This window comes from Gnatocerus cornutus, chromosome 2 (assembly GCF_029298725.1).
Source record: "Gnatocerus cornutus isolate USDA-ARS CGAHR chromosome 2, icGnaCorn1.1, whole genome shotgun sequence".
Taxonomy (NCBI): domain Eukaryota; kingdom Metazoa; phylum Arthropoda; class Insecta; order Coleoptera; family Tenebrionidae; genus Gnatocerus; species Gnatocerus cornutus.
In genome coordinates this window covers 15,306,262-15,328,724 of record NC_142234.1, presented here as the reverse complement: position 1 = coordinate 15,328,724, position 22,463 = coordinate 15,306,262, and the positions used below count along the sequence as shown (strand labels likewise).

The window sequence follows — 22,463 nt, the reverse complement described above, 5'->3', positions numbered from 1 at the left end:
TGCTTAGCAACCAAAGTTGTTGTAAACAAAAAAGTTGTTTTCATTACAATGATTTTTGAAGAAAATTTATATTTGCTTCCAAAAGACATTTTGTAATTGGAATTAACGTGAAAGTGGCCTTATGGCAGAGGTTCATATTGTGGGACAAATTATAGAAGCTAAAGACTTTCCGAAACAAAATTTATTTTGCAAGTGGTATCTTCAAATTGGTAAGTGCAAAAGTTTGGGGCGTTAACTTAAACTTCTCTTCACTTTTCTGCTGATTAAGTTATTACAAGTTTAAGCTGATGTTCCTCTTTAAACTTAATTAAGCTCGGCTTAAATTTGCATACAGCAACTATCCAGAAACCTCACCATTTATCATTGTATCAAAATTTGTTGACCGAAAATAGTCTTCAATTTAAACTGTAATGTTTGTTTAACTGCCTTTAGGTAACAACTGGAAAGTAATTTCTGGGAAAAAAGAAGGCCAGACTCAGGTAACGACTAGTCAGCTAGGAGACGTTTGCAAATGGTCTTTTCCAATAGACATTCATTTGGCCACCGCTGGACTTCAAGGTTAACAAAAAAATCCTTCATCATCAAAACCAAGCAAAATTAAAAACAAACTTTTAGGATGGCCTAAAATTTACTTGCAAGTGTACCACCTAGACTGGCTAGGCAGAAGCCATATTTACGGTTACGGCTTTATCACAGTTCCCACTTCCCCAGGGACCCACATTCTTGACTGTTATACTTGGAGACCCTTCGGTAGCTTAAAGGACCGCTTTGTCCAATACTTTCTAGGTGGTGGTTTCCAAATAAAAAATCCAGACTTAATTTTCTCCTCTGGGGAACGCTACAAACTCTCCACAGAGGCGATGGGAGTAGTTTCCTTCGAGCTTTGTGTGATACTTAGGTGATATTAAATTTTCGCAAATATTTCCTCTTACCGTTAGAATTACAGAAACTTTACAAACTACGGGGTTGAATACGAATAAAATGATTCGAACGTGTTACATAATAGTATTCGCATGTTCTTATCTAAACTGCGTCTATTTAGAAACAACACAAAAAAATGGGACAAATACTGAAGCTACGACTGTACCAACGATTTTTTCGACAATGACAACTGCGGGTTGTTCTGCAAATGATTCTTGTTCTACTAATTCTACTGTAGGTGTTACTACTGCTGTTCCTAAGACGATTAATTCAACCAACACCACTGAAGCTCCCCCGGGAGTTACTCCTTTTAAGTTTGAAAAAGGAGCAAGTCGTTCAGAAAAAGATATCTGTGTTTGCGATTTAAAAGTACTTGTCTACAAGAGGTACCTTTCTTTTATAAATTATAACAACTTGTAGGTCGACTACTGTGATATAAATTGTTGTTGCGACAAAGACTGCACTTTTGAAAACAAACTCGTGTTCGGTCATTGCGAAGAAGACTTCCATCATTACGACACACGATTTTGTCAATATACAAAGCATGTTTACATAAATAACACCCCTCATGAGCTTGATGTTAAACAGAACGGACTTTTTTGTGTGGTGGCCAATAATGTACCCCCAAGTTACATAGTTCAACGAAAACATGTAAGAATGTATTTCTCTCCAAGTAAACGTAAAATCCCTTTTATTATTCAGCCATTGAAATCATTTCAAGAAGCAGAATTCCAAAAGATCGACAAGTTTTCGTGGCCGCAACATTTCCCAGAGCAAGCAAGAGCTCCAGAGTTGAACTACGATAATTATACTTACGGAAAAGCCTTGTGGATTATACGTAATAATCATCTACAGACTCTACGTAAGATTTATAATAATCAGTTATTGTATTAACTTTTGCAAATTTTTAGAGTACTCTAAAAGTTTCGTCGTTCCTCAGTGTGTAATAAAAGAAGATATCAAATACTTGATCAATGTAAAGAGCAGCTGCAGCTATATTGACATTTCGGAAGACCATAAGTTGCTCCACGCTGAAGATTATTACACAAACTTATCAATTGTTGCAAATCCTGGGCTGTTGAATTTATCGAAGAATAATTTTGTCCAAGTAAGAAAATCGTTTACTTTCTTTTAGTAATAAGTAATAATTTAATAAGTACAAGGTGTTTATAAATGTTTCTAGCATCAAGGGTGACTCTGGAATTCCTGTCATAGTGAATTTTACTACCTTGAAAATTATTTATTCGTCCAGAAACATTTACAAACACCTTGCATAACATTTTAACTCAAATTATTACGCCTAGTTTTCTTAGTCATTTTCCTATTTTCTATGCACTTTCTTTAACAAAAACCGGTACTTCTACAAAACCATAAAAAACAACGTTGAATTAATATAGAAAATACAAAGTGAAAAATACACAATTTGATGTATAACAAGTTGATATTATATGAAAATAAGTGGCAAAAAAGCGAAAAAAAGGCTTTTTGTTACTCCCGAACCGCCTTGTGAGATTAATTTATGATAAGATATTATCATGACAACAAAAACAAATTCGCACCCTATGAACCAATTATTATATCTTATGAACTGCTAAAAAAAACATACATACATACAAACAAAATACATACATACTGTAGCAATTTTGTTTTCCGAGGCTGTCTAATCGGTTGCTTACTCACTAAAATTCTCTATCTCAAATTGCTAAATAACTATTTGACTACATTTCCTTCTTTTGGCCGGAGTAGGGGGCCGAATGGATCCTACTTATGCGCGGGGACTTTCCAACTATGCTCGACCATCTGAGTTAAAACAAAAAAGGGCAGTTAAATATGCCACCATGGTTCAATATTTAATTTTAGTGTTACTACATCTTCTTTTTGTGCCAGTGGTTTTCGGGTGACACTGGAGATTCACATTTTTCACCTTTGGGGTGGTAGCATGCCACTTCTTTTAGCTGGGCAAGCTATATTGTCACACGGAGTTTCGGCTGCTTCGTTTCCCCTTTTCCTTCTTTTGTTTTTTTTTAGCCGCCGGGTATTTCGGAAGATCGCTTGACTATATTCCTCTTCCCGTTTCGGCGTCTTCCAAGTATTCTATTCCACGTCTCCTTTTATACAATATCTTCAGTGTCATCTTAATTAACCAATTTTTTTTTGTTTCTAAAAACGACCACAAAATCTCTTCAGGTTCAGACTCATTTCAAAAATTTAAATACATAAAAACAGTATTGAGGTAATTCTTTTAAACCTTGATCTATTTTCAAATCCCTGTCTCCTTTCTCTTGGTAAAATTATTAAATCATCATCTACTTGTAATTAATGCGCTTAAGATTTATAATTTTATTTTTTTTAAATATCCTTACCCTTAGGAAGTTGATTGTTTTGAAAAGACTTCAATGAGCTGTTTTTCAAACTCAACAAATTCAACAACGACTAAAACTTGAAAATCAACTCAAGTTTCTAAAAAAAAATGGGAAAATCTATATAAGTTAGAAAAAAAACGTTAAAAGCCATAGTAAAAAGTCAAATTCAACGTTGTTTTTAATGTTTTTGTAAAAAAAATGCATAGAAAATAGGAAAATGACAAAACTAGGCATAATAATCTAGGTTAAAAAGTTCCACATATGTATTACATTTAGGTACAATTTTTTGCAGAAATGCCCGAGAACCACTTGCATAACAATCGTCCCAAAGTTGTGCGATAAGTACTTAGAAAACTGTTCTCCGCTTAACAAAAACCTTACAAATTCTTACAAACCAAAGTGCCATCTCAGTATTTCCGAAAATAGATTATATTGTACCAATATCGTACAAAATGTGAAATATAATTTCTATCATAATGGTACTGGAGGAATTGTCAAAGCAGAGCTGTTTCTGTACCTCGTCAACGTCAGCTACACCTTTAGTAAGACATTTGAGTTCTCTCAGACGTTTGAAGTTAACTTTCTATGGTGGAACAACACGTTGAATTACTCTTCGTATCTAAGTGGAAATCCTGGATATCTAGTGGGCAAACCAATTTTGATAGGAACTGTGATTCTAGTCAATATTACCGTTGGCAAGAACGCCTCTAACGCTACTCACATAGAGTCGCGAATATTTAGAGATCCTTTGGATTTCAGAAGTAATTTTATGGTTTTACCACATGTTAACACCGATGGCACTTGTGTTTTAAGTAAGCATCTATACACGCCTATTGAATTTTGTTTTAACTATTATTTAAAGTGCACCGTTAAGGAAACATTACAGTTCAAAAATATCTCTGCGAGAAGTATGTGCCTTGAAATACAGCATTCGATTTTTAAATATTGGTCCTTAAATGTGACAAACAACACTTTAAATAACAGACTGATTGGTCAATTTGGCAACGCATACATTTATAATTCGAACGATTGGATAAAAGTCATGTTCAAAGATGACATCACTAATATTCTGAATCGAACTTGGGGAAAATTTCAAAACAATGTTCTTATTTGTGGTAATATCACAACATTGCTTGTAACGGAGATATATCATACTAGAATTGATTTCGAGAATGTCATTAATCAAGAAAAAATTGTGGCAACGACCATTCAGTTTGATAATTTTAAAAATATTATTTTCCCAGTGAACGATAAAGAGGCGCTGTTTAAATTTAGTGTTAAAACTAATATGCAAGTTGCGTTTTTTGACATCACTACTAAAAAAGTTAGAAGAATTGTTGATCCTCCTAGTCTTGACATTCGATTACCACATGACTTTTTTTATCCTTTTGTCAAACTCAATAGTAAAGGTTCACGAAAAACAATGTCTGTGGAATTATTTTATATTTTTGTCATATTTGTAGCTTTAAGTTTTTGAATAAATTGTTATAAAGTGGCTGTAAGCTTTGTAGTTTTTATGTTTTGTTTACTCATTTTACCCAAAACTGCACAATTCTCGTCAAACAAAAATCTCAGATGCGTCTAAATGGCTTAGCTGCGTTTTATTAAACATTGAATAAAATCTCCAGCAAGAAATATTAATATCCAATTAAATAACGTAACTTTAAGTGTATTCTTTTGTTGTAATTTAATTTGGGTTTGGTCTTATGCATCGATGCACCTGGAGGCCACAAAAGGTTCCAACAAATGCATCGCATTCTAACAGTAAAATGTAATAAAAGTAAGTTATTTTGTAACTTATTTTTTTACTTCTACGCGTCGGTCATAATTTATTTTAATTGCAATTAACTAAAAATTTACACCACAGCAGCCACTTTTTAGTTTACTTACGTCAATATTATTAGTTAATGACCTTCAGTGTTATTTTTATACCTACAGAATTTCACGATAAATTTTTTTTTTTTGAATTTCAAATATGAATTCCTTTAGTTATCTGGCGCCATCTAGTCTATCGTTCAATCAAAATGTTTTAAATTTGCAGCAAACTGTTGAACAAAGAACTCGAGTTTAAAATTAAAGTACCTGATAAAACGTGGTATTTAATCGTGGGCTTGTTTGTCAGAATGAAATCATGTTGAAATAAAAGAATGTGCGAGTTTTTCGAGATAAATATAGTTTTGATTGAATACAATTTTTTCTTGAATAGAATTAGTTCAATAGGCGGTGCAGAACTGAAGAAATATCTTGCGAATGGGTTAGTTAAAAAATCGACATATGTACGCAACTGATAACTGAGTGATAATGATAACTCTTTAAAAGATGCAGCAAATTGAAATCCATTGTTTATGAAAATTGAAAGCTAACATTTCGTTATACTTACAGAGGCTTTTGTTATAGTCTCTACAGGTTTGGTGCGTCTCTTCAAACAATTATTTAAAGATGTGAACTCGCTCTTACACTTGATGTCCACTTTTCAGGTTCTCTCCCCTTCTCTTAAAATGATTAATGCTGCTATTAAAATTTCAAGGCTGCTTTTCTAAAAGGCAAGAGTACTTTTCAAAATTTCCATAGGATTGTAGATGTAATAGGGAGATTTTGGACTTTTGGTAAGAAACAGTTTTAGTTTTTGATCCGGCTCTTAAATAATATTTTTGGCCACTCAATGTAAAGATGACTCAAAACTAATAAATTTTGGAGATAAAATCTAGTAAATTGTGGACAGTGTGTTTGTTATTATTGACGTAAAATTAGCTGAAAAATTTATACCTTGGTTTGGATTATGTCATAGTCGCAACAATCTTGACAAATATAACTGTGATAACATGCATGAATCATTATTTACGTGGTATTTCAATTTTATTTATTTATAACAAACATTTAATGTATTCTTCGTTTAATGTTTTTGTAATCGATTAAAAATAGAAACAATTTCGATTTCCACGATAAATTTATCTTTATTTGTAAATAGAATTTTACTTTATTTCCGTGCTGTTTAATGTCGACCATCAACATTCTCAAACAGTAGTTTGCGCCATTCTCCCGGTAACAATTGCAATTGGATTCTTTGAAGATGGTTTTGTTTGATCTTTATTCGTTTTCACGAAAACACAAAAAAGTCGCGGAAAATGTAGCGACTGCATCACCAGCTCTGCGCAGACTCCTCTTCGGGAATTACCCAAGATGGCTGACACTTGTTGGTCGACAAAGTTGTGAGTGAGTTTTCGATCGAAATAAGTGCCTTAATCGAATTGATTTCGAACTTTTTTGGCGCGAAGGTGAATCTCGGAAGTGTTAGTGATATGTTGAATGTGCAAAATTGGTGTTAGTGATGTTAGCCTTCGAGAACAATCGATATGTGTTCTGTTGTCGACGACAGTTCTTATTATTTACTTCGTTTAAAACTCTATTTTCGATTGTAGGAAAAAATGGATAATACTTCACATGCCTTAACAGATAGGTATATAAATTCAATACTCTTTAATTACACTTTGATTGGTAATTGTTATTATTGCTTGCAATGGCCTAGTGTTGCTTACTTACGTCACCGATGCTCTTGTATATACATACCTGTTACCTAAAGAAATGCGCGCACCAATAGTAAGTTTTCCAAGATTTTAACATTAGTTTTTACTTCTTTTCATGTCTTTTTATCTTTCCTTCTCAGTTTTCTCCGTGTTCCGCTATTCGGGCGTCGAAGAAAAACATCAAGATATTTTCCTGCGCTGCCCTAATTACTTAATATTCATTCATTGTTTCTTGCGAACTGCTCTATGCTTTATGTAAAGTAAAACTGTTAACAGTTAACTTCTTCCAAAGTTTTGAAATAACATACTCGTTGTTATTCAGTATAAATTTTTCTTTAAATTAATCTTGTAATTGTTTTATTTTACATTCATTATTTACAATGATCTTGTTTTACTACATTCTGGCTGTTTCAATTTACACAGAAAATGTGACAAGCGTGTTTTGCATTTTCTACCATAAGAAGAACTGTTAGATATTCTTATTCAAAACTCCTTTGAGCAAAATTTACAAACATGCTATTTCTAAACTGTTTTATTTATTTTTGTTTCGATTTGAACTTAGAATTTTAAAAGCACGGCGTCCAAAGACCGGCTTTGTAGTTTAGAATTGTGTTGGAGTCTTGTTTGTTACTTCAAAAGTGTCATTATAGGACACATCACATAAGCAAATATATATTTTTAGCTAACAGGCCAAAGTTTGATTTATTATACAATTTTATATTTCGAAATTTTGTCGATGATAATGCGAGCTGATATAGAAAAGTATGTTTTGATTTTACCTGTGCGCCACTTGTTGAATAATATAATGATATTGTTAAAAACAGAAATTAATAAACATTGCCAACTCTTCAGGAATTCACTAAACGTTCATCAATACTTTGTAGTCACGTGGTACAATTATCTTTGGAATTTAATGTTGGCAGCTCCGCGAGGTTTAAATTAATTGACATGGGTACGTTCACACATGTCAAAATAAGTAGGTGACAGGGCTACCAACTTGATAAAAATTGCAAAGCCTCATAATGATTTCGGTTTGACTTTGACCGTAAATTCGTCACGGGATAATATGTTGTCGTGGTAGCAAATATATGAAGATCACCGATAAATTTGTCTGTGAATAGGACTAGTCTAGTTTTTGTGTACAGGTTTTGTTAGACCTAGACCTTTTATACTTCCACCGGAAAAGGTGCTTCCTCAGAACATAACAGTTGCTCGTCGAAAAAAATGCATAGTCTAGGTGTGGTCTTAATTTTTGAGTATTCTTTCTTCGATCCTGCACTTACAGAACCTCTTTGTAATTGGAGTCTTCATACTATTTCGTTATTTTGCAATCACAAATGAGTGGACAAAGGTTATCTTACACCTACTAATAAGAACACCCACCAGGGGTGCGCAAAGTGCCACTTCATGTTGAGAAATGACACTTGAGATCGGAAAGTGTCATTGGTACTTTCGCTAAAAAAGTGTTCCCAATGCACTACACCCCATTTATTATATTTACAATATTTATTATTCTTTTTGAATAATTTAGTACGTTATTTTAGTTAATATTTTTAATAAAGTTATTAGACTAAATTACTATAATTTTGGGCAGTTTTTTACCGACCAAGGTGCACACAATTAGTAAATTACTTTATTTTCTTTACAAATGGATTTGGATGACATTCTGTTTTATTGCATCACAAAATATAATTAAAAGTGATTCACTACACCATTGTTTCATTTATTAATAATAATTTTGGAATCAACTTTGGACTGTTAATAATAAAAATACTTGAAAATATGTATTTTATGGAGGGAAATATCGATTTCCCAGTGCTCCAGTTTAATGCTGCAGTTGCATTGTGATTGCGTCCTATTTCTCGGATACAAAATGAGTCCGGAGCAAACGGAAATACACATATAACATGTGCTTACCCGATTGTAATGAACATTGTTTTCTAATGAAAGAGAAAATATGTAAAAAACAGAAGAAGTAACTTTGGAACACGAGAAATTGAATTCTGCGGTGAAACTACAAAGAAAAAATAAAGATATACGTCTGATATAAACTTACAAAAATAGTAAGAGAAAAAGTAACAATGAAACCTTTTACGAGCACAGTCAGTAATAATAAACTTACAGTACGGAGGCTCTGTTTGGATCGCATCAACTTTCGTCTTCGGTATCATTGGGATACTGGGTTACCAGAATGATCTTTTTATTTTATTTTTTCGAAGTGGATAAGCAGAGATTACAAACGTTTTTTTAGCAAAAAGAGTCATCTTAAAAGTTGCCGTGTTTATTAAAAAATATGTAATTGTAATTATACACACTCGAGTGTCACCGAGTTAAAAAATGTTTAAATTATTGTCGGGTTTGTTCCTACCTTTCTTTAGTTACTTCTGTAGGTATATTTACGTTTTTTGCTAGTTTAGACAATCTTTATTGATTAGTTTATTTTTGTTAGTATTTGTTGATAGAGTATAAATAAATAGCAGGTTTTATTAATATTTATGTATGATACTAAAATGTTGAAGTTTTTGGTTAAATATTAGTGACATAATTTACACCTTAATACAAATAATCAGTAAAAGCATACATCACTTCTGTAAAGATTTATTTATTCAAAATCTTAACACTTTCAATTCAAAAATAATGTTTTGGTGTAAACTCAGTTTTCTACTTCTTTAATAAGTATTAAAATATTGTACTTCTATTTTTACACATTTTGCAGGAGTGTGAAAGTCGTATCGTTTACCGTTTATTTATTTTCTCACTCTAAATATTATTCCCAATTAATCGTTTTCTAACATCTTTTTTGTATTTTGTTTAAAATAAATTTAATGAAAGTGATAAGAGATCAGCGTATAAATTCGGGATTTGAAATTTCTTTGCAGGATTTCAGAAAATTTCCGGTCAATATTTCACCATTTGAATTGGATGAACAGAAAATTGAAAGTAACATGAAATTTTATGTTTCTGTTGTGCTCTATTTCTTCGTCTTTTCGTAATGTAATGTTGCTTCTTAACTCCAGCAATTAAAGAATTATTTCATATTTATAGTCTCCTACTTCGAAAACGAATGAGGCACAATGGGGGATTGTGAGTTTATTGCCTGGAAATGTCTCAGCAATAAAAATATCGCAAACCAGAAACATTTACGTTGATTGACGTCGATAAAACTAGAAACGTTGGAATATGAAATTTATTCAAAAACTAAGAACATTTTTAGGGGGTCACCTTATCTATTTATTTGTGGCAATATGCCAATAAGAATTGTGGGAATTTTTTCAAAACGATACTTTTTTAGAAAGTCTTATCAAATCTCTCACAACTTTACCTAAATAGTGTTCCACTTGTTTATAATGTTTTAAAATTTGCTTTTTAACAATTTATGTCATCCAGGAACATCGTTTCTAAGAAAATATAGTGGATTGTTGTGTCGGAAGTGGCATTGTTATGGTATTCCGGATGACTGTACCCTCCTGATACAACTTGTGTTATCACAATGTTATTCACACAATTTGCGTTTGATGTGCATAAAAATGTTATTTCTAGAGGAAAGTATGAAAACAATCGCGTGGACGAAACTTCTCAAGTGTTCATCATTTTGTCGGTTTTTGCAAATGATGACTCAATCTCCATAGATTACGTCTAATACTTTCTCTCCGTTGGTTTATGATTCCCAAAAAGCGGTTTTTCTAGGTTATTCGAGAACTTGAATGAGCAGAATTTTAACTACCCACACGTACATTGCAACGTTTCAATGATTATTTGTAACAAGCATTCTAATTTGTAATTTGTAAGCTGGAAAACTTAGTTTTGTCACTTTTTTCAGACTGTCAGCAAATGGATCTACCCGGAGGTCATCTCCAATACCCACAATGTCTCCCACTGGCAGACCAGCCTCACTTATGGACACCCATCAGTCTGTGTATGTCGTACAGGTAGTGGTCAATCGCGACGAACGAGGATATGGAATGAATGTCTCTGGTGACAACCCAGTATATATTCAATGCGTTAAAGAAGGTAATAACTGGTGATAAATAGTGTAAACTGATGAGGTTTATTTGAAAGTGATAATTTATTGATCTATTGTTTTACTCTGAAAGTGTTTTTCGAATATTAAAATAGCTCGTGCAGTTTAGTATGATAAAAGCGTTCGTATCACTAACCATGTGCTCAGTGCAATAAAATATCAGTTCCTGTTAATTAGACTAATAGGCCCTTGTTCTAAAACCATCATTTTTAGGAGGAGCTGCCGAAAAAGCAGGACTGCATGCGGGTGATAAAATCATAAAGGTATTTTCTACACATTATTCACATTTTTGAGTAATTCATGTAATATTTTTGGTTACTAGGTTAACGATGTTAATGTAATCTCTTCAACGCACACGGAAGTTGTGAATCTGATAAGATGTAAGTACAAGAAAACAGATTTCAATAATAGTATGGTAATACCAAACACGAATCGATGCGTACGATAAACAAGCTTACGTCTATAATAGGATGTTTGTGCTGTATGTTATATACGTAATACCTTTACGGTTCCAACCAAAAGTCAATAGAAAGCCTCTCTTCATTCATGAGGGTCGTATTCACTAATGCTAATTCTGTTCAAATAGACGAAGTCTGTCGAAATTAAACGAATATCCCATACGGTGACAGATGTTTATTTTCAATAAAGATTTTGAGAGCTGTACCTGGGTGAATTTCAGTAGCTTGTAGGCTGTAATAAAAAATCCACGTCAGGTTTTGTGGCCGCTTGAGTTCGTCCTAAGAATTAACACTTGAAAAATTCCGGGAAATACCTTTAGCGTTGAATTTATGACAAATCCACCAATCTGAATATATTAGAAATGTGTTAAAAAGTTCTAATACGGATCGACCGTGAAATCATCTCTAATTTTGTAGTATTTAACCCACCAGTTTTTCTCAGCACGCTCGCCAATTTCCAACGCAAGTGTTTTAACGTTGCAGTTTGAACTGGCAGGTGGGCTCCGTCCTATACGACGTCATCGACAAGCCAATTAAATTTATAACTAATCTTTTGTTTATATTTTTAACGAAGTATATCGGCACCGTTGCTTATACTAATTAAACACACCGTCACGTCGATTTGGTTAACATTCATATTTATGATTGGTATTAGTGAAAAATAGTTATTTTGTTTCGCGTGCGTGAATTTAATTTCTACTGTGAAGTTAACCATCTTTACTTTTCGTTGCACAGCCTCCTCTCAAGTAGTGTTAACAGTTCAGCAAAGAACCGGAAATCACAAAGTTATGGGTTCTCCCAGTGTTCATAACAGGCCGTTGACGACTCCGTCCAGAATCACAGGACCACAGCCGGTGGATGTGAGTCTACCCATATTACGTATGAATTTTGTTTAATTAAGTTATCTCACAGCATGAGAAGCAGTATCAACTTCAGTTGGAGAAGGAGCAACATTATCGACTAATGATAGAAAAAGAGCAGCGTTACATCGACCGGTTAAGAAGTCAGATCGCTTCGTCTCCTGATGAGAAAAAGTATTCAGAACTGTCCAAAACCGAAAAAAATTTGCAAACGCTTCAAGCCATGCTTCTTCGTAGCCAAAACGAGGTATAACTTTTTTGTGATTATCTTGTATTGTGTACATATTTCTTGGCGTTTTGTGGTTGGCTTAATCTGTTGGTGGGCGACGTGGGCTCTCCAACCTTGTTTTAATTAATTATGTTAAAAGGCTCTTTAGATGTCGCCTTTTCTTTTAGATGAGAGAGACAAGGAGCTGCTAGCATTGGTGATTGTCTAATTTTCATGACGGACAAGTTACTCATGTTTCTGCGACTATGATCTTTACTAACGGGAAAAACTTACATAGGATTAGAAACACGAGTAGTTGTCATAAGCTGCCTTGGACACTGGACTAACAATGCTTTACTGTTTTCTCTCTTACAGCAATCTCCACCCTTACATTCTTCCACTAATCCTTTATCAAATTCCTTACCGTGCAAGAATCGAGGGCATGTCGGTTCGCCAAACGGCAATTCCGAGCTCCAAACCCCTCCACCATTGCCGAAGAGAAACCAGAGACCATCCCAAGTTGACACTCTAAACAATCGACATCCTCCGTATGCGAATGGCAAAACGATCGCAGACACTAACGCTTTATTTCTTAACAACGAGATAAATGCAAATATACGACAGGTTGAAAGCGAAGATCGTCGTCCATCTCGAATGAGCAAGTTCCACTCGAATTCGGAAGAAGCACATCTAGTTGACAATCCTCTCTACTCAGACCAACCTCCTCCCTTACCTCCCAGAGTCCCTCTTTCTGCACCTATTATTGGTAATGAACCGAACTCCATTAATAAGCAAATGGCATATCCTTTAGTGGCCACCTGTGCGACGTTAGTTAATGATTATGTAAGTAACATGCCTTTTTAATCAATCATTTTTAAACACCTAATCCAGTTCCACACTTGTGTGCTTTACGCTTTTCGCAATGTTCTAACCGCCGATTGTTCTAAACCTCTGGTTTGTGTACATAATCCACGTTTTCTTATATTGTACAGCACTGAAATGCTCCTCTCTTTGCACTAGCATTGATCCATTCACATCAGTGATAACACTTTGCTAATGTTTTTCCAGAATCTTTTTAATCCGGTTTGACTCGTGTTCATTTTTAAGTCAAACTTTCTCAGTAAATAACTTGTAGATAATATCAAATTCACACACTAAATTTCAAATCGATTGAGTTAAAACCACAAAATAAAAAATTCAAAAATTTTCTAGCGTCTTTTTTGAATAAAGGGAAGTTATAATTTTTCTTCTGTTTATCAAACGCGGTTTCGTGTTACAGTCTCCAAATCCAACTCATCACCGCACCAAATCTAGTCCCGAATCTCTTTCAACGCTATCTTCAGCCGACCCATCTCGAAAATTAGTTTCCTCAGAGAGTATGAATGATCTGAGGCAGGAAGGCTGGGACACTGCAGACACTCCTCCAGGAACTCCTCCTCCGCCGTACCCGAGTCCTCCTTCGTCGAGAAGAAGACCCTACACCGAAAGTGCCGAAAATACATTCGATGAGGTAAAAAAATGAACGCTCAAAATGTTGATTTTTATTCAGTGTTTTTTATTAGACTGTTCCCGATTGTTCCTCGCCGGAAATCTCTCCGTTCAGAGGCGTAAATCGAATTTTAGCAAATAGTTCGCCCATTCATGCCGCTACGCCACAGACCACGCAACAACCTATTATCAGCATGGAGGATGACGAAATCTCAGATCAAGAATCTGTAAGTCGATTATATCAACGTAGACGTGTCTAACTGTTTTTTAAGGGTCAGTTGGAGGACCACGGTCACTTCAAATCCCTGTCTCGATTATGGGAGCGCTTACCACACTTGGCTGTGTTCATGAACTACATCTTGTCAAATTCAGATCCAAATAGTCTTCTCTTTTACTTGCTCACTGATTTATACAAAGAGGGCAACGCGAAAGAAATGCGAAAATGGGCCTTCGAAATTCACTCTTGTTTTCTAGTTCCCGGAGCGGTAAGTACCTGGTACTGGTAACCATCGTTGCAATGACTCTTCCAGCCTCTTCGCTTGGGGAACGTGGACGAAAACATCGCTCGTGAAATCGATGATGTTCTTACCCGCGAATTTGACAAAGAAGAAATCCTTAGGAAAATTTTTTGGAAGGCGCGTTCGCGGGCCAAAGAAGAGTTGACCAAACAACTGGTCGACTTCCAACAAAAACGTACTGCTGGACTTGGTACGATTTTTGGCCCAACGGATCAAGTGCTTTCAGAGATCTACAATGACAAGACCAAAGAAACGAAATTGTACGAAAGCTTATTTTTAGAAAAATTGGAACCGTTTTTGTAAGTTACCTCATCTGAAATGAAGTTAGTTCTAACTGAAGTGTTGTAGAGAGGAAATTGAAAAAGAAAATTACGACCCAAAACGTTATTACACAGCTGCTGCTCTCACGACAGTTTTAACTCGAATCTTTGCTATTCGACCAGCCGCGCATACCATCGATCGGTGCCCAACTTTCGTAAACAAAGAGAAGTCGTTCCGCACAAAGTTTATAAGATATTCTAGAAAGGTAACAGGGAGAATGTTGGTTCATCATTTATTTTTTTTATTTTAGTTGAACGTTAAAGGACACCAATATGTAGCACAACATTATTATACTGTGATAGTTTGTAACAATTGCCATCAAATTATTTATGGAATAGGACCACAAGGCTATCAGTGTTCTGGTAACATAATAACTTATCACCGCAATAAAATGTACTAAAAAAATATTGCAGTTTGTCTGATCAATCTCCATCGTTTGTGCGTCAAGTTGTACGACGATACATGTCCAGGACCAATCAATAAAAAGGATCGTGGAATAGGAAAATTTATTCGTATACGACATGAAAATAATGACAACAGGCGTAAACACAGTTCACATTTCATTCTAAGTAAGATCGTAGACAAGTTTGTATTCTTAGTAACATTGTTTTTATAGTGGAGAGGGAAAGAAGGCAGGCAGAGGAGAAGGAAAATAGTTTCGATTTCAGTGAAAGCGGTAAGTTTTTTTGAACTTTATATAACTTGCGATAAGCGTTAGGCGGCCAACAATTTTTCCGACCATGAGAGTTGTATTAATGAAGTTGTCTGTTCATTGATACATGTTCGTGAATACTGTAACTTAATTTATCGGAAAACAACCTTTTTGTAGGGTAAATTAAATAGAATAATGTCATGGTCACCGAGTTCCATAACTAGAACGATTAGGTACATTTACTTGTGATGTTAGTTGTAGGCGGGCGCAAGTATTTATAGTCGTCGGTTATTAAATTTTTATTGTTTGGAAGTACCGGTGTACAGCAAATTTACTTTTTAATGACGTCAGAATTTTTTATTTTTCATAAATGTATTCATCTATACAAATTGTAAAAAAGGCGTAAAGTTTATATGAATGCAATTCCACGTTTTCTTACAGGAAATGGTTTGTTGTGTAACGTCATTAAAACTTTTTTTCAACATTACGCGTGTACAGATAAACAGAAGTTTTCTAGTTATGAGCACAATGACACCAAGGATGTCAATATTATAACTACTGCTCCTACAAACTTCGTCTCTTCTAAATTTACGATAATACAAATATGAAAACCCAAAGTGTGAAACCAGACACTTTTATACGGTGTAAAGTAAGATCTTTCTCGCTAAAGTGACACCATGCATTGTCTTCGATTTAGGTCAATATTTTTTTGAAAGTATGAAGTTACAATACAGATTGTAAAGTAAAAGTAAATAAATATACAACCAAAGTCATTTTTAATCCCATTTGGTGTTTTTTTTTGTTATTTTTATAATAAGAATCTAATTCTGCTAAGGAACGATTGTTTCAGCTTTCCATGGGTATGTATTCATAATAACACGAGCAGTCAATTAAAAAATTACAATGAGTTTTCGCTGAATTGAAATTGATTTGGTACCATGTTACATTAAATTTTGATTACAAGGTCTTGTGTCGTCGTGGGAGCAAAAAATGTAAACTGAGAATTGTTTTTGATGATTGATTTTTGATGATATCGGATAATTGTTTTAACACTACGCTAATGCCCTGGTGGTATACCTTCTGTGAATTTCATACGCTGTTTTGTAGTCGATGTTAGGGAAATTTTAATTTTACAAAAATTATGCAAGAAAGGTTTAATTTTTCTTAATCAGGACCAAAAGGAAGCAAAAAATCTTGAAAAAAAAAATTCTGTTGTTTGACATACTTATTAAAAAGTATTATGTCATAGACATACTGAGTTGTTTATAAATGCATTTTGGAATGCCCTCATCTCCCATAATTTTTTTCTGGAAAAAACATAAGTAGGTAAATAAATCGCAAATTCTTGAAATCTCTAAAGATATACAGCTCGCCTATATGTACAAAAGATTATTTTCCGATGGTGTTATCAGTGTGATGGAAAAACGATAATCCCGGGATAAACATGATATAATCCAAGCAAACGATTATAGTTTTGAGGAAATCATTTGATAAAATACATATTTGGAATGTCGATTTGTTCGTCATTCTACTTTTTTTGGTTTTCGTTTTGGCTCCTATTTCATTGTAAAAGATTAAAGTCCAAGAAGTTATTTTCGAATATGTATAACTGTTACTAAATGATTGTTTTTATTACCTATACGTAATATAGCGCCGCGACGCAAAAAGATCGTTATTTAGATTTATAGATATGTCTGGGACAACACGGTTGTTCTCTTTTTATTATATGAGTATTATGTCCTAAAAAAAGGTCCTATAAAAATTTGATTGATTATAATTTTCGATGTAGCATTTGAATAATATTTTGGTAAATTTGTTTGCAAACAAGATATTGGTCAACTTGTTAAAAATAGAAATTGGTAACAACAATCGTTTAAACTTTAAACAGAGCGTGTTCTCTATAGCCGATTATATAAACTGAATTAACGCTTGCGAATACAAATTAATAAATCACATTTTAATATTTAATTTAATGGGACTATTGTTTCAAAGTCCATTTCTCTGTAACGCGTTGTTGCTCTTGATTAATTAGATTGAGCACTCGTAATTCTTTTCCCTGAAAATGCCGGTTCCATTCAAGATAAAAATAGTCTTAATATTTGAAATTCATCAGATGTGACCTTTATCGATTCTTGTTGGCAGTGTGTCCTTTTATTTTTCGTGTTGTTTTTACCTCTGAAAACCGACTGGATGAACCTCTTCAATAATTACATTTGCATGAATTAAGTGCGGTAGGAACGCCGTTGACCAGAGCCAGAGTTAAACCAGAATTGCAAAGGGTCAGGTCCAGGTAGTAGCTTTTCACGAGTGCCCTTTGTCAACAGGCCCTTCATTGGGAGTTTTATGCAATTCACGAAATTAGAGATCGGCGCACAGTTCACGGTAGCCCTGCGCGGTCTTGTTCGGTAGATTACACGCGGACGGAACGAAAACGAAACGGTGTTATTTGAGTGTCTGCTTAGGTTAGGTTAGTGTGGTGAAATACGCGCATCTCAAGTTCACTTGGTTATTTAATTTTAGTGACTAGGAGTGAGTGACTTCCAATTTGTTTCCCTCCTTCTATTTTGCTATAAATGGAGTTTACAATTCGCGCATTTCCTGTCGAGAACGATGAGATAATTGCAGTAGTGGCGGACCGGCAGTGCAGTTTTCCTGTACCAAAACAAGTCGGCGTGCACTAGTGGGGTATTCCCCATTTTCGCGAAAAACTGAAGAAATGATAGCCGGGGGTTCAGGTGTAATTAAATTGAGATCTTAGGAATTATCGATTGGATTGAACCGACATATAATTGGATCATATCGAAGTTGTTATCTTTATTCAATTAACTGCTGTGTAGTAAAATAATGGTGTTTAGACCTACACTGTTTAAAAGTCACAAAGTCGTAAAGTCTTTGTGCAATAAGTCTCGTAATTGGATCCGAATATAACAAGAATCCGCTGGTGTTGCTTTTTATGACAAATTTGCACATTTTATGAAGTCCGTGCTCACTGAAGAAGCGCTCTTGATATGACGAGTGTTAGAAAGAAGAAGTGCTGTTGGTTTTCACTTGCAATGGATGTGCCAATGCGCATTTTTCAAACTTTTCAACGGCTCTGCTAAACATGTTAAATTAGCGATTGTATCACCTCCGCATTTCCTGTGGGTTTGACTATAAATAGATCATTTATAATATTTCGGCAATCGGCAAGATTTCCAGTTAGTTATTTCCTTACCTTTATCTAATCAGCGCAGAATTATTATATTTCCGACAATCCGAGCTTACTTTGTAAAAACCCAATCACAAACGTGATGTATGAACTTGAAATCGTAAGTTTATGTGCAAAGTGTGTGGGGTGCTCGAAAATCTGATTTTATGGAGGCTCAGGATTACACTGCTCGGTCTGGTAGTTTGAAGAGATCCAGCAGTTTCAAGAAGTTGCTGAAATTACCCAATTGGGGATCTGGTTCGTCTAACTCAGGTAAATAAACTGACGCTTGACGAATTGCTTGAGATGGAAAAAAATGTTTTCTGTTCGGAATTCCTAAAACGACTAGTTTACATACAATCGATTCCGTTCGTTGAGAGAGGGATGCTCCCAGATGTGCTATTTTTAAATTCTTTTATGTAATTGACCAGAATGTATGGATTGGACCAAACGAACCAAAATAACTCATGTCCCATGTGCGTAGTGCATATAACGTTCGTTTAACAATAAATAGCACGTACGCCAAGGAATGAATTGTGGAGGCTACGAAAGGCGCCTTCCAAATCTTTCCTATAGAGATAATTTTAATGCAAAAGCCTACTTGGAGAATTTATGACGGTTCCTTTTTGTTGGAAGCATAATATCGTAAATAAGTTTGAACAAAAATATCTGCAATTCTCATTAATTGGAGTGATCACATTAGCATTGTAAATTCGTAGAATTAATTCACAGACATGTTGCAATAGTGTCGTTTCGAAAGATATTTAACTATAACAAACCACAATTTGCACATGTAGATAAACGATAAAAATTAGCATCATTTCTATTATATCTACAAAAGGTAAAAAATTTGTAATAACTCGAGATATTATCATTTTCAAATATTTGAGTGCATACTTTTCCTTTTGTTATCATTTAGATGTATATTTACGAAGATAACAGTGAAAAGGGCCCGCAATATTACCAAAATGAGCCTCGGGATGTCTTTCATTTTTTTGCCGACATTGAGGTTGTGAAGTTCGTTCTGAAATGTAGCAAACTGCAACGCAGAAGTCATAAAAGCTTTCCAATTAGTTTCGGAAGTGGTTACTCTCCGAAGTTCCTTGATCAATATTTTCTAAACTTACTTGACTTGACAAACAAAAGACGTTTTCAATCAAAGACATGCCTCGTTATTTTAAAGGCGGCCGGCGGGTGGGTTTTTTGATCCAACAAATTCAATTGACGTCTGTAATACCTGTTTGAATTTTCGAGTCGGAAAACTTGGAAAATTTCAACATTTGTTACAAATATTTATTAATAAAACACACACTTTACCACAATAAATTAATCTTTGTTCAAGTTCACATACATCATTTTTCTAAAAATTTTAATATAAACTTGTCACTTGGTTACTAATTTGGTCTGATAATCTCATGAATACCATTATCTCGAAATTAGTGATCTACGAATTTTGAACTCGTAAAAGAGCAATTCTTAGGGTGGTTAACAAGTTTAAATGTGTTTACAACTATTTTGTGTCTTGTTATCTCGCTAGTCAATTAGTTTTTATGTAGAAAATATAGAAAACTTTACTGTAACTGCTTTTTACACGAATGCTTGCAAGGAACTAACTGAAATTTTGACGACAAACTGATCGTAATCAACAGTAATAATCCAAAAAAAGGATTATCCTATAAAAACGTTGAAATTGTTTTTTATTTGATGTAATTGGTGTTAATGTTTACCTTTACAACGTGAAACTATGTGACATAAAGAAAAAAACTGCCTCTTTAAACAAAGACATAATTCATAGTTTTAATTGCGAATGAAGTTGAGTTTTTATTTCATGCCTTGATATTCAGCTTAGCTCACATAAATCTCGTGTAAATGACAATTTTGGTTTAATATACGCATATGAAATCGGAATAGTGTCTATTTTTCTATAAATGTAAAAACAATTTTATCTTTTTGTAAAATTCTGGAAATTGAGTGGGTTTTATGTCAGTTAAATTAAAAATCATTATAAAATTAAGCCCGGAGGTAAATTTACAAAAAAAGAAATTAAAGGACGGTCGACAAAAACGACAAAATAAAAAATTACTTTTACGAGCATCGCTGATTTGATGCAACCCAAAATACGTTTGCTCTTGGACGCATTTTTTCATTTGTTATCCACAAGAACTAATTTGTAACGAAATCTATTTAAAAAACGTCTACGAAGGCATTAAAGAAATATTTTGGGTTGCATTAGTGTATCATCCAGGCTAGGCTCATCGTATAGAACTTTTAATTAAAATTAAAAAATTAGGTGTGAATTTTCTATTTAACTATTGCCTTGTCAAGTACATTTCAATTTGTTTAATGTATGTTAAATTAGACAGCTACACATTACATTTTGACTCTATCCTTGAATTTCATCTTGTTCTAACCATTGGAAATAAATTTGCTGTTAATAAGGCATGACAAGGTTTAAAGAACATGCATTATTGATCTGCTAAATTTCATTCTTTCTATGTGTTTTTATCAAGAATTAGCCCAAAAAATAATTATTTCTACTGATCCATGAAATAAACCGATTGGCAGTGAATTGTAATTAGCCCCCATTTCTGTAATAATCATTAATATCCGAAAGTCTGTCAACCTTTTGTAGTTGCAGTTTCAATGCATTTAGCTATAATAAAATGAGAATGGAACTCACAATATTATTAAACTGTCAAAATGAAAATGAAAGTATTGTTAATCTCCATATAAATACCCTTTGACATTCTTTTCTGTGATTGATGGGAGATTAAAAAGACTGGTAAACATTTGTTTCGTTATTACGATTACATGTTTATTAGATTAACACCTCGTTGTCAGTATTAATGTTCAATAGTTCATTTTTAAACTGTCATTGTGAAAAATTCTGTAAGGTGAAGTGATTGTCTCAACATGTTACAATACTCAAACTTGAAAAAGGATGTTTACAGAAAATGAAAGATACCAGTATTTCGTGTCATGGTAAGAGTGAAAAACCTTTTATTGTGCAATTTTTTCATGAAATGAATAATGACCGCCAAGCCGTTGCCCAGGTCAAAGACGCGTTTGGAGGCAGACATCTGGTATTTAAACTAATGATAGTTTCGCGCTGTTTAAAGATGTTCATTTGAACAAGTATGCACTCGTCACTTGCTTATATTTTGAAACTTGGCAGTTCTTTCACGAACGGTTGTTGATGCTACCAGGTGTGGCGACATTGACGACGCACATCTTTGACGTCAGCTAATGTCGATTGAACGGTTGTTCATTCATAAGGAAGGAAGCGGGAGTCGGTGTGTTTGTTATGATATGAAAAAGATTAAAATATCCTGTCTATTGAGAAGAGTTATGAAATGACTATGTTTCAACCACGGGGTCGTTTTTCTTCTGAATGTGACGGATTAAAGTAAACACAGCCCATAGTTCCGGAGGTAAATTTATATTTTTAGTGATTACGTATGTTCAGGTTACAGTTTACGTAATGAGGAATAGGTAATAGAACATACATAATAATAAACCGCCACCCGATCCATCCCTCGTACCGCACCGGCGTCTCTTGCATCGATTTAAAGCAGTCATGTTCTTCCGAGCATCCAAAAATAGCCCCCAACTACAACATCCACATCCGGTTATAATGTTTTGTGGGCGGCAGTCTCTGTTTATTCTTTTTTATGAAACGATTGCGATTTTAATCAAACTGGGGTGAATCTTCCATAAATCTGCAATTACCTTCTCACCATCACAGTGTTATCACATTATTGGTTATCGATGCCGTAATTGTATTTTGAAATTCTTTTATTGAGAGCCTGAAAGCGAATTGAAAATTCAATTTTCCATTCAATTAAGTGAGGTTGAAGCGAAACTATTCGTAAATTAGTGAAAGCTTGCTTTTAGCAATATAATATAATAATTTAATGACCGTAGCTACACCCTGTCGTAAAA

General features: G+C 34.2%; 3 protein-coding genes across 6 annotated transcripts in view; all 3 read left to right on the top strand.

Moving 5' to 3' along the window:
- The first annotated feature begins 24 nt into the window (after window positions 1–24).
- B9d2 (B9 domain-containing protein 2) lies at window positions 25–1,036 on the top strand. Its single transcript, XM_088050478.1, has 4 exons — window positions 25–209; window positions 433–558; window positions 616–898; window positions 947–1,036. The coding sequence occupies exons 1-4, from the start codon at window positions 122–124 to the stop codon at window positions 978–980; spliced, it is 531 nt and encodes a 176-aa protein (XP_087906604.1). The 5' UTR covers window positions 25–121; the 3' UTR covers window positions 981–1,036.
- On the top strand, window positions 982–4,761 carry tctn (tectonic). The gene is made up of 5 exons (XM_088029539.1): window positions 982–1,290; window positions 1,342–1,572; window positions 1,624–1,783; window positions 1,833–2,029; window positions 3,577–4,761. The coding sequence occupies exons 1-5, from the start codon at window positions 982–984 to the stop codon at window positions 4,759–4,761; spliced, it is 2,082 nt and encodes a 693-aa protein (XP_087885665.1).
- A 1,681-nt stretch (window positions 4,762–6,442) lies between these two features.
- RhoGEF2 (Rho guanine nucleotide exchange factor 2) overlaps window positions 6,443–22,463 on the top strand; it is a 31,210-nt gene continuing 15,189 nt past the window's right edge. For 3 of the 4 annotated variants that reach the window (XM_088030938.1, XM_088030939.1, XM_088030937.1), the window contains exons 1-15: window positions 6,443–6,741; window positions 10,629–10,819; window positions 11,043–11,092; window positions 11,152–11,209; window positions 12,023–12,147; window positions 12,200–12,394; window positions 12,731–13,198; window positions 13,635–13,865; window positions 13,918–14,070; window positions 14,116–14,328; window positions 14,374–14,660; window positions 14,710–14,887; window positions 14,933–15,044; window positions 15,096–15,251; window positions 15,299–15,358. In XM_088030938.1, the coding sequence (XP_087887064.1) occupies window positions 6,710–6,741; window positions 10,629–10,819; window positions 11,043–11,092; window positions 11,152–11,209; window positions 12,023–12,147; window positions 12,200–12,394; window positions 12,731–13,198; window positions 13,635–13,865; window positions 13,918–14,070; window positions 14,116–14,328; window positions 14,374–14,660; window positions 14,710–14,887; window positions 14,933–15,044; window positions 15,096–15,251; window positions 15,299–15,358 (2,509 nt within the window). In that variant the 5' untranslated portion in view covers window positions 6,443–6,709. The remainder of the gene's footprint in view (window positions 6,742–10,628; window positions 10,820–11,042; window positions 11,093–11,151; window positions 11,210–12,022; window positions 12,148–12,199; window positions 12,395–12,730; window positions 13,199–13,634; window positions 13,866–13,917; window positions 14,071–14,115; window positions 14,329–14,373; window positions 14,661–14,709; window positions 14,888–14,932; window positions 15,045–15,095; window positions 15,252–15,298; window positions 15,359–22,463) is intronic. The other variant, XM_088030940.1, reaches the window with a different exon arrangement.